At 36.1% G+C, this 12,611-nt stretch overlaps 1 protein-coding gene across 36 annotated transcripts in view; it reads left to right on the top strand.

Annotated features, from left to right (window-relative positions):
* The window catches only part of RBFOX1 (RNA binding fox-1 homolog 1), a 1,229,664-nt gene that overhangs the window by 1,211,229 nt on the left and 5,824 nt on the right, over window positions 1-12,611 (top strand). For 9 of the 36 annotated variants that reach the window (XM_064153053.1, XM_064153054.1, XM_064153047.1 and 6 more), the window contains one exon: window positions 2,050-2,102. The exons of the other annotated variants lie outside the window; for them this stretch is intronic. In XM_064153053.1, the coding sequence (XP_064009123.1) occupies window positions 2,050-2,102 (53 nt within the window). The remainder of the gene's footprint in view (window positions 1-2,049; window positions 2,103-12,611) is intronic. 36 annotated transcript variants of the gene reach the window in all.

The following is a 12,611-nucleotide window of genomic DNA, read 5'->3' as shown; positions in this document are numbered from 1 at the left end:
CTTCTGTCATTCCAAAAGACAAATGACAGTTAGTGTTCTAGGGTCTTTCTTTAAGTAACTGACCCAGCATATTATCCTTACAGATAATTCTCTGTTTTGACATCTAAAGATAGAATATCTGTGTCTCAATATTCAGTATTCCATAGCATCAAGTGTCTTGAATAGAGACAAAGAAAAGGAGTTTCTCAGCTAGCCATTTTAGAGGCAGTTTTTAGAATACTTATTGTTTCACTTAGATGGGAGGACAGTTTAGTAACTTTGTAGAAATGAATCAGATTTTCTGTTAAACAATAGCTGGTAGGTCTACATTGCTACTGGCTGAGGCCCCATTTTCTTACTGTGGAGTTTTCACAAGGGGCGATAATAAAAGAGGTGATAGGAGTAAATACACTGAGAAATTATACTACTGATGAAATGCAGAGGAGGTCTGTGCTTGCAATGTTAAATTTAACCTCTTGCATTTAAAAAAAAAAAAAAAAAGGGAACCAAGAGGAGTTTTGCTCTTTAGCATTACATGCAAGGTAGATCTCAGCAGCATGTGAAATTGCTGTAGATGACAACAGAAAGAGCAAAACTGCCAACCCGTACATCCAAAGGAGAAGGAAAGTTCGATCACTGAGTTAATTCATACTCAATGGCAGGTGTTAGTACCTCTGAGATAAGGTAGAGGCAATGCTCAGATCCTGCTTTTGAACTTAACTCTATCCCCATACTATGGATTACAGAGTCATTTTTCTTCTTTTCCCTTTTTAATTTTTTTAAATTTTTTTAATTTGATTTTTCCCCCAAATGTGACCTTGCAAGTAGTAGGTTTCATAGATTTCTAAGTGAGAATTTAAAATCTCTGTAATATATTGGAGATAAAGTAACAGAAACAGATTTTAGTCTCTTAGGATTTAACTCTGCAAGGTTTTGTTATTCCTAAGAGGTATTTGCTTCTGATTTGGATGATGTTTAATAGGATCTTCAGAGTACTTAATGCCTGACAGAGCTTTTAGCATCTTGCAGAACCAGATTTTCCAGGCAGTCCTTAGTAACAGGTAGAACTAGTTCCTTCTAGCTGCTGTTTGGTAGACTCTTGCATGAAATCTGTACAAAACATGATACCTCGTGTTTTCACCATAACTAGCAATGCAGACTAGAGGAGCTACATACATTTGGAGTAAGCTAGCACCCATGTGTTAAAGCTTCACCCAGGTCCTTTATTAATCCTGCACAACACAAAAATTATTTGAGGAAGCTAAGTATCTGCATATAAAGGAATCATTTGATGTTAATCCTTAAACATGATTTCCACTAACTCAAATCCTGTTTGCTTTGACTTCAGAAAGGACAAATCAGGATTTGTGCTATAATGAAGTTTTCTGTGTTTGGAAATATTAGCGTATTTAGCATTTCTCTTTTTTATGTTACCTGGTTTTAAAAAAGAATTTTGCAAGAGAAGGTTTCTATTAAATTACTTGTACCTCTAGCTTGTTTTCCTGAGATCCTGCAAAAGGCTTTTCTATGTATTTGGATGACAGTATATGAGAATATACTCCATCATTTTAATTTTTTTTTTAATGAATAGCAGAAATTTCTTTTTCTGATTTCACTCATAGTAGACATCAAAAAGGCAAAATCTTTTCCTTTCGATAGCCTCCTGTCAGATGCACGACCTCTATGGCAGTTTTATTTTTTTTAAAGTGCTTTTTACATATTGTGCAGTAGTGCCCTTTAATAGCTATGTCAATATAAATATTGGTTTCTTTTTTATTAGACTTCATAAATATATTGACATCTGTAACACTAAACATTAAAGCTTCCAATGCAAGAGTTTGTACATAGTCCATCCCGAATGTCACCATTATTTCATTTGAAAGATCCCAGCATGTCTACCTCATGATCCTTATAAACTCTGTAGTACTGAAATACGTCAACACTTTTTCTTGCTACATTCATTAAGATTAAGCACCCTTACCCTACCCCATCTGTAAACATCAAGTCAATTGGCAGCTAGCACATTTCCCAGTCAGCAAGCAGTATTGTGAATTTTATCTTCTCTTGCAGAAATCAATTCGTCTTCGTTGCAGCAGATGAAATTTCTTGTAACACCTCTGCAGGTAACAATCATTGATACTTCTTGATGCATCCATCCAGGTCTCAATATCCTTTTTCACATGCTGCATTTAATCGTAAGAGAAAACATAGGAAAGTCCAGAGTATAAATCTTTGGAATAGTTTAATGGATGTATAGCTTCAGCCTATAGGTTCTGCCATATAAAAGACTTTAGGTTATTTTGCTGACTTTGGTGTTTTAATTCCAGTTTAAATATCATATGGCCCAGTATATAAGGGTATGTTAAACTTATAACAAAAACTGTGCAGTACAATCGAGACTGTGACTTTCAAAAAGCCAAACCAAACAAAGTAATCAAGAGAGTAAAGGTTTAGTTGTATGTAGGACATTGTAAGTGCTTAGATTTAACAATTTTCTTTTCAACTCTTTGGGGGCAAATGTTGCCCACAAGGGTAATGCAGACCCTGAAGCACTCACAAAGTCTATCCTATGGATAAGATAGTGGGAGAGAGGGTCTGTGTCTTCAGAGGATCGCTCTCTAGTAAGTAAAAAGTCTTAGCTGCTTTGCTATTCTGCTTTCGTGTTGTAAGCCGTGGGTACAGAAGAATGAACAATGTTTTTTAAAGGTAATGGTAATTTATAAATATATTGAATATGTCAAGGGGTTTTCTCTCCTTTGAGCAGTAGAGTTTGAACAATCTTAGTATTAATTCAGGTAAGGATGGTATTATGTCACTACATAAGAAATCAAACCCAAAATAAATAGTAACAGTGCTGGGACATATTCTGCCAATAATGTTATGGAAAAAGAAAATATACTGAGTTCGTAGGAGCTGCCTGTGTTGAGGGATGAAAGAGTATGTAGTGTAACACTAAATGTTGATATTGAGAAGTGTTTCTTTACAGAGCTTTACATTAGCAGAAATAAATGAAAGGTGAAGAATTTTTTGCTTATGCCCTAGTGGGCTGCATAAAAACAAGTGAAGAAACATGGTTTATGGAAAAGATTATAGCAAAAACCAAAATATGCTAAAAATGTAATAATCTATTTTAGCCATAGCATTTTTGGTGGCAATCTGAAAAGTTCTTCTGTAGTAAAATCTGATCTCACATAGATTTTTCTCAAAGTCCTAAATCATTGAAAGAAAACGTTTTGAGAATTCAAAATTTGACACTAGACTTGGATCTTGACTTTCGTTGTTTCTCTCGTTCTTCCTTCTCAGCTTTGGATTAGAATCAGCTGTAGTTGGGATGCTTAATAAATCTAAGCCTTGCTAAATAAGAACAAGTGTAATTATTTTGGCCATGTTTTAGCTTGAAATTTTTGAGCTAGACGTGTGATCTTTAATATTTTTCTTGTCCTGAAAACAATTTTTTGTTTTACAGAGTGAACTTTTCTAAGCAATAATTGTTTGTCTGGTAAAAGAAACATTTTCTCCTCTCCATCCAAGTATAAATTAATTGTCTAAGACTATAGTATATCTATGCCATCTGACACTTCTATGAAATTCTGGTCAGAAACACAGCAATCTTGTTTTTCAGTAAATTCAGGGAACTCAGCAGAGAAGAAAATGGAATGGATCTCTGTGTATATTTATGAAAACTTTTCAGTTTACCAGTTGATTGCCTCTGATGAATTGATTCAACCATAGGATGTTGTTGTTAATCCTGGTTTTGGCCATGTGATGAACATGTCCATCATAGGTGACCGTAGGTGCCTTTTTTTTGCAATGTGATCTGAAGGAGAAAACTAATGAAAGTATAACCTCTGTTGCTTCTACACTAAAGTCCCTGTTATAGAATTTAAAACACTTTTGGCTTTATAAAATAATAATTCTTTGGCCCATATTCCTGTGGTACAAATTATCAAAGTTATATTTGGTCTTTCAGATTTGTAACTTGACTTTCAACTAACTCCTTATCTGTTGTTTTATGTTTTAATACATGGAGCATACATAGCAATACACATTTTTTTAGAGCTGAAGCTAACCTTCGTGTGGTTTTCCAGATGCATGCAAAACACCTGCAGTACAAATTCAATAGTGCTTTTTTTAGTGTTCCTACACTCAGTTACAGTGATTCAGCTGTTTGTAAAATTGATATAAAGTGAAGATACTGCTAATATGCTCAATGTTTGAAATGTGAGTATATGTATGTTTGTATTGTTTCCTTGTAAAGAATGTGTGTGTTTGTAGATTGCAAACAATAATATTAGAAGGAAACAGTGTGTTGGACCTTCATCAGCAAATGGAATGGGAGGTCTTGGGTGATTCTGCTGGTAATTTTCGCTGTTCTCTTCCTAATACTTTGCCATTCCTGCCAGAGGACACTTAGTTATCAGCGACATGATACCATTTTTGATTTGGGAATAAAGCAATCATGAATAAATAAATGTATTAATGAGCAGACAGCATGTCCATACACACATTTCTATTTATGTGTCTGTATCTGTTCTTGCATGCGTTTTACATAAAGAAAACCTGCTCAGATATCTGACAGAGGGATCCCTCCATGGGAAATTTGAAAATATTTCACTCTTGACTGCATCCAGTGCATTTGGAAGCTAAAAATAATTATTCTTCAGAAAAGAGGTTCTGTGCTTCTGGGATAGATCTTCTCTGGCAGGCATGATTAAAGAGTGTGCAAACAGACCTGAAGTAGAACAGAGTTTGTCCTCTCAGTTTGATGATAGAATTTTAAGAAGGATGTCTTAAGATTTTTTGCTAGCAAATCTCTGACAAGGTACATTAGGGGAGAATTAATCCTGAGAATCCTGGCTGATGGGGGCAATGAGCATCTTGTCCTGTCAGGCTCCCAGTAATTCATAATGAGCTCCAGAATAAACCTGTGGTTTATTTACATGTTGGTAACACCACATTGTTTATTTTCAATTTTTAGTGTTTTTAATGATTTCTTCCAATTCATGATCAATATATTTCTTTTTCTTTTAGGTTTTCTAAGATTGAATTCGTAGTCTATAAAGAAACAATATTTTGTAGTGCCTTGTCCAAGTCCATTCTAGGATGTGTCTGCACATTACATTGCATGATTTTTGTGTAAATATGAGGCAGGATCTTTATTTTGTATTTATATTACTCTTTCTTTCTTCCTCCAATTTTTAAATGTTATCCAGCTTCCCTCTACAAACAAAAGAATCCAGTGCAGTTGCATGCCTGGTATTATGTTTCTCCCAAGTGTATATGTAGTATATGATTTTGATAGAGACAGAGGCAAGTGTATATATAAACCTGAATCTGGAATGAAGTGTGGTGGAAGTGGATATAACATCTGTCCAATTGTGACTGTGTTTAAATATTTGGGCAGAATAATGCCCAGGAGGCAGAATTGTGTGCATGTGTGTGTGTTTGTGTGCAAAGAAATGTGTTCTAAAGCTTTAGAAGCTGATGGTCTTAGATGAAGTTATTGACCTCCATTTAGAGATAGATGCAGTCTCTGCGACAGATGAAACATTCTGAGTGGTTAAATTTTATAGCTCTAGGAAAAATGGGTCCTAAAACCAGGGAGCTTAAAGAAGCAAACACTGCAGTTTGTACTACTGGAATAGTTTGAATGTTATGGCAATTTTAAATTTGATTAAGTTATTGCAGTTATCCTATTTGCTATAATTAACCTGTCAACACTATCACTACCTCTGATGTCACTCAAAAAACAACAGCAAATATGGAGATATTTATAGCCAAATTAAGAAATATTTGACAAAGTGCTTGGCGGGGTTCAGATGCCCATTGTGACATACCTCAGCCACAGCACGTGAAGGGTCATAGCTGGTCAATATCCTGCCATATGTGCTTGCATACATCTCACTGGCTTATTCACGTGTTTGGTAGGAGATGCCAATCAGATTAGACTGTTTTAAAGGGATTTCTGAGAAGTACCTAGAATCCAAGCTGCTGGGGAAGAATGCAGTTTCAGAGATGGTTCTGTCAGACTTTTTGAATCGCTGTGTACAGACATCTCTTCAGCTGTGAAAGGTTTTCCCTTTTGATATTGCAGCTTATGGGTTTGACTTAATTTCATGAAGCAATTTGACTGGGAAAATAACCATTTTGTATGAGGTGCTTTTATTATCACATTATGCTCTTCCACTAATCAAATAAAATAAAGCATGAAGATGAAGGGGAATCTGAGTTCTTGGTGCTAGTGCTCATTTAAGACTATACTGCTATTTTTTTTCCCCTCTGGAAAGTCTAGGAAGTGTTGTACTAATGCACATTATGAAACTTATTCTATAAATTCAAGTGTCCTTTATGTTGGCAGTTTAAAGCTGTCTTTACTGCTGCTGTACATGGTTACTTATATGGAATTCCATTTGTTACAGCTTTTACTGCCGTTGGTAGTAGTGTGGTAAAGATGTTTGGCTATTGGATCAGTTGATAAAAATCACTAAACACTTTGATTATTCTCTGTTCTTCTTTCATGAAGATGGATTAATTCCTTTTTCTCACCCAGTGAAAACACTGGCAGCCCTTTCTGGCATCTTTGTCATTATCTCTTTGACAGCTTGCCTTCCCAGTGCTTACAGTTCTAGGTCAGTTCGCTTGGCTAGTCAAATGTGACAACATGACAAGATTAAGTAAAGCTGAGGTTCTGTGATTTGTAAATGGAGGATTTGCAATGTGAAGCTCCTTTGATAACAGAAATAGTGAATAATCTGTGTTTGCCCTCAACAAGTGTGTGGGCTCATGTGTGCATCATCTTTACTGGGTTTTTTTAATGCAACAAGACTATTTTTTCTCTCTGAGAGAGTGAAAGTAGTGCACGTGAAAGGTGGTTTGTCAGCATGCACGTATGTAAGGTTAGGTACAAGTAGAAAGCGTCCAGTTTAAATGCATTAAGATTATCATATTGCAATTAAAATATTAAATGAATCAATACACACAAAAATAAAAAGACAGTTGCACCTTACAGAACTCACACATGAGCACAGAAGTCTGCTTTAAAAATTAATAAAGTACCCAGGATATTATTGAACAAGATAATAATGTATTTGCAGTTCATTGCCCCAAAATACAATTGGAATGGGAAAGTGCTTTACAGATTAAAGAAATACTTGGTTTTCATTGTAATGCAGCTGGGTTTAGTTGTCACCTCAGGTCTCCCCAGTGGCTTTTTTAATGAAGCTGATGTAAAGTCTAACTTTCTTGCTTAGAGATTATACAGAAAGGTATTGTTGGTAGCCTGGAATTATGTTAGATTTTTAGCTAAGCATCAAGTGAAATCCCCACGCTTGTGTAAATCCTGACAGCAAGGCTAACTGAAACCTGAGAGAAAGCTTTTAAGCTGAGGTTTGTCTCTGAGATTGTTCCATGGCAGTTATTCAGCATCAGCTCCAGTGAAAGTCACCTCTTGTTCCACTTCTCTATTTCTGCAAATGAACCAATATCAATCATATTTATGTAAATGTTTCACAAAGTGGCAGCTCAACTTTGGATGCCCTTAAATGGGTAACAGACTTTAAAAGAAGCTACAGATTGGCATAGAGAAGTACAATTTAAAATCAGGTCTGAGCACCAGTGACCAAAACTTCTGAAAACCAAGCCCATCAGTTAGCAAGAAAATTACCTGGTCATCAGATATGATGTGAAATGGAATTCTGAATAGGCTTCTCAAGTTTCTTCTTTCTTCAATGTTCAGGAAAAAGCAAAGACTGCCTGCAATATTTCATTCATCAGTGATGTATTTATGAAGATCCTTTCATGGAGATCTTGCATTATCAGCTATGCATATGGTAGACTGCAGTCAAATTTCATCTTTGTGGAGCATCAGAACATTAATACTTTATTAAGAGGACATCCCTCATGGCTTTCAAGGTGTGCAGGAGTTAAGCACTGCCGTATACCTTGAAGTTTTGCTGTTACATTGTGATGTCTGTCTCCAGTGCATCTTCCCAATTATTTCCCTGCTCCATATCACAAATCTTTAAAGCACTATCACTTGTGGAAGAGGAAGGTGGTACAGAACAAAGTATTTGATGGTCCTCCCTTGTAGAATGATCTTCGTGTTTGACACTGAGCTTTTAAAACTTAGCATAGAGAATTTTAGTATTCTTAGCCTTTACAATCAATGAAAAGGACAGGAAAGTGGCTTTATCAGCAAATTTCATTCATTTTCCTTGTTTTCAAGCAGGATAACTGTCTTTTACTCTTGTCTTCTGAAATACATAGAGAGACTCTATATAGAGATAAGAGAGACTTACAGCTCATTCAGTGTCAGGAATTCCTCAAGTTGCTTGGTGTTAATATCCCAAATGGAATAAATGGATTAATTGCATGTGCTTTGAACACCTTAAACAGGTACCACTCTGCTATGATAAAGAATTTTAAATTAAAGGTCTGCCACTGCTGGAGAGTGTTGACACATTGAGATTAAAACACTGCTCAGCAGTGTGGTATGTAACCAGTGCACATACAAAGTAGTTCTGCTGCCCATTACATCTGTCTTGCTATCATCATAGTGTGACCAAGAGAAAGAGTAATATGTTAGCTCACAGAATCACAGAATGTCAGGGGTTGGAAGGGACCTAGAAAGCTCATCTAGTCCAACCTCCCCTGCCAGAGCAGGATCACCTAGAGCAGATTATACAGGAATGAGTCCAGGCGGGTTTTTAATATCTCCAGAGAGGGAGACTCCACAACCCCCTTGGGCAGCCTGTTCCTGTCACTCTCACTATGAAAAAAAATACTCCTCAAGTTTACATGAAACTTTTTATGCCTTAACTTCTGCCCATTGGCTCTTGTCCTTTCATTGGGCATCACCAGAGCCTGGCTCCACCCTCCTGGCACTCACCCTAAACATTGCTGCCACCCTGCAGTCTCCTCTTAGAATCATAGAATCAACCAGGCTGGAAGAGATCTCCAAGATCATCCAGTCCAACCTATCACCCAGCCCTATCCAGTCATATAAACCATGATCCAGTCATCTAGACCAAGCTCTTCTCCAACCCATTTCTCTGGGTAGGACCAGGTAACTCTTGTTGCCTTGTTTTCCTTCCAGTTCTTTTTACTAAAATCTTTACATCTTTGTCTAAATTTTATGGCAATTCTGCATTCAGCTCTAACAGAGGAGAGACAGAAGTTGCCCTTTCTATGCCACTCACCGCCAGCACTAATGCCCAGTTTCTCCATGATCAAGAAGGGCAAGAAATACCAAAGCACTCCTCACTGAACCCTCTCCTGCCTAGCCAAGTCTCACCATTCAATTGCCTTTTAAAATGAAATTTAATAATAATTGTCAGTGCAAGAATTTCAGTAATTTAATGTTATTCTGGCTGAAGATTCAACACATGTAGGTCTGATGAAGAAACAGTTTTATTATTTGGCTGTGAAGTTACAAGCAGAGCTAGTAAAGAGTGGATTGTATTGTGGAGAATTTAGAAATATGAGCTTTCAAGCAGTGCACTTTGCTTGTAATATGAAGTGAATCAGAGATAGTAACAGATTTTTAACTTTGCTTTTCATAGTTCTTAAACAGATAAATTCTTCTCTATAGCTCCTCCAGGAACATCTCAACTTTAAAAACTGGGGAGAAAAATATATGTCTCAAATTCCTAAAAAAAATACAATAATTAAAAAAAAAATCCTTCTGTTCAGCTAAGATGACTTCAGGAAAATGTGTTCACTTGGTTCCTGTTTTATACTTTGAATTTTCCCTTATTAATGCTGCTATTAAGCCCTGTAGTATGTATATTAAGGAACTTGCAAATGTCTCCAGTGTCAGAGCTCCACTCTGTCCTACTGTATATGGCAGTACAGCCCTAGTACCCAAGAGCTAGTAACCAATTGCAATTAGGCCCTTGCTTTCCCTCTTTTTAGAGGCTCCAGCAATACCTTCTGCTGATAATTTAAAAGAGAGAGATTCAATTTAGAAGGTGCTTCTAAAAGAAATATCACAATACATTACTATTTTTCATCCTCTGTATTTCGCTGTGGGCAACAAATTGTCCCTTTATGTAGTATTTTAGCAATTTTAAATACTGTATAGAAAATTATTGAAGGAATTGAGAAGTAGCATAACATATACTGAGATTTTGATGGGTAGTTTGCAGCTAAATGTACAGATGTTAGCATGGCTATGCTGATTTTTTCCCCAGTTATTTCCCAGTACGTTGTTAGTACAGTGACCTAAGAACCAATGCCAGTATAGCAACAAAATGCTCACAAACATTGGTTTTCTCCTGAATACGTGTTCCAGATATACTGGAAAAGAGTGGGACTTACCTTGTTCTAATTAGCGATGCACCAAAAATCATTCATTACATGTGTTGTCAGGTGAGAATTTGTGAACGCACATACCTTGATGTAACTTTCTGTATAACACACAGATGCTCTGACTATTAATTTATTCAAAATACTTTGCCATTTGCATGTCCTAAATTTTAGGAAATTGCTTACCTAGAGTGATTCTTTCCACTGTAAAATTTCACAAAGCATTTAAATGCCACTAATTTTAATGAGAAATAATCATGCTGGCGTAATAGCGAATAAGTGAACCAATGACTATGTGACTGAACTAGCTTACTGATTTTCCATGTGACAATGTAGTTTAAATCCCTCTTACTATTTTCAGCATGGAAATCAGAATCTATTCTGCTAACCTTCTGAGCTTCTAAATTTGGTGTCATGCAAGGACGTGTTTAAAAATTAGCATTTAAAAAGAAACCCACTTGCTTTAAGTTTAAGCTGACACTGTTCCTTTCCTCTGTGGAAATGAAATTTATTAATCATAATAAAACCATCATATTCTGAAGGTAGAGGTCACCCTGAGGAGAAAAAAAGTCTATTCATCACAGAGGAATTTCACTGCAATTTTTTTTTCCCAGACAATATCCGAGCTTGTATTCATTCCCGTTTGGAAATATATTCTTCCATGTTTATGCTTCCGTATGTCAAGTGTATTTAGGAGGGTGCAAGAATAAGAATTTTGCTGTTTGATTTTATATACTTTATATTCTTTTACAGAAGATTTGGAAGAATGCCTTTTATGTGTTATTTTGGTTTATGTTTACTTTGCACGTTTGTCAAAGTGGAATTTCAATATCCTCTAAAAGGAAGAAGTGTTTCTTATTTTAACAAGAACATAAGCATTGCTAATTCTGAAATATCATTTTTATGGTAATATCGCAGCACAAACTTCAGCATTATCATAACAGAGGCATAAAACTGTTTTTAAGGAGCAAGGATTAACTTAGGTCACAGATTTCATGGTAGGATTACTTCACAACTCTTGTTTTAAGGAGGAAGCAGGGTTTATGGACATGAATAAAAAAAAGCAATGCAAAGCACTGACAATAAGTTATTACTCCTTTGGCAAAACAGCAATAAAAATGTACCCAGAAGTAAATACTATGTTGAAGCAGTAATATTTTCTTTCTTTTGAATTTTCTTAATGTGAATTTTTAGCCATATTTCCCTTGTAGTTGTCCAGATTTCTGTAAAATATTGATACAACACTGTTAGCAACATGTTTTATTACTCCACTATTGTAAACTTGCTTGGTACTTCAGCAGCTGTCTTAAATATGCTAATAATTTAATAAGACTGGAGCACTATGTCTTCAGGCTTTTTCTTTCCTTACACTTGGCCCTTGCCACTTTAGGCCATCCTGGCTGTGGCTGACACATTAGACTCTCAGTTTTGCAGGGCACTGTGACATAGTCAAGGATCTGTCAGGAGTGGGATGCATTGTGGAGAACAAATGCAGCCCTGCTGCCAGAAATGGATCAGAGCAGTGGAAACTAGCAGCGCATAAAGTCCCAGTGTTATTTACACTAGACCAAAAACTAATGGAATTCTTACTGAACTAAATTTACAGCCCTTGCTCAGCATTGCAGTAATACCAGACAGGAAAAAGTAAAAAAAGTTTGAAAATGTGCTGAGTGCTATTGCTTTAAAAATAAGTCATGGTATTAAGGCATAAGAATAGTTACATACAATTCCTCCTTCATGTTATTAAGGACATGAGGGAACAGCATAGTGCTGGAAAACAAGTCTAGCTTTAAATTAATAATTTTCCCTTTCTAGATGTTTTCTTACTCTTTGAGTGAGGTTTGGCTTGAGGGAATTAAAATTCTAATGATGTTCAAAATGGATTCTCATACGTGAAAAATGGGCATGCAGAGGATAATGTAGGTGAGCAAGACAGGAGAGATTCCCTTATGGCTACTAGACAATCTAACAGTTTCAACTATGACAATATTTGCATCCTAATGTGGATGGTTACCAAAGCTGATGATTATGGAAGTTCTTCCAATCAAAGAGGCTCCAGAGTATAGGGTCTGTGTCAAACCTACTTGAAGATATCTGATGCCCCCTTTCTCACTCAACGCATCACTGAGTACGATTTACTCAACACAGGCTGATGTGAGCTATTTTTCCTTTCATTTTTTTCAGTAGGAACTGCCTGTTTGTTTGGGTTTTTTTTGTTGTAAAATTCCCTGGATAAATTCCAAGGATGGTATTTTCATAGATACCAAGGATTTAAATCAAATCAATACATTAGATGCAAAAATGAATTCGTATCTTTTATACAAGTC

Source organism: Pogoniulus pusillus, chromosome 13, assembly GCF_015220805.1.
Source record: "Pogoniulus pusillus isolate bPogPus1 chromosome 13, bPogPus1.pri, whole genome shotgun sequence".
Lineage (NCBI taxonomy): Eukaryota > Metazoa > Chordata > Aves > Piciformes > Lybiidae > Pogoniulus > Pogoniulus pusillus.
Note: the sequence above shows the minus strand (reverse complement) of the source record. Positions and strands in the feature narration are given on the sequence as shown.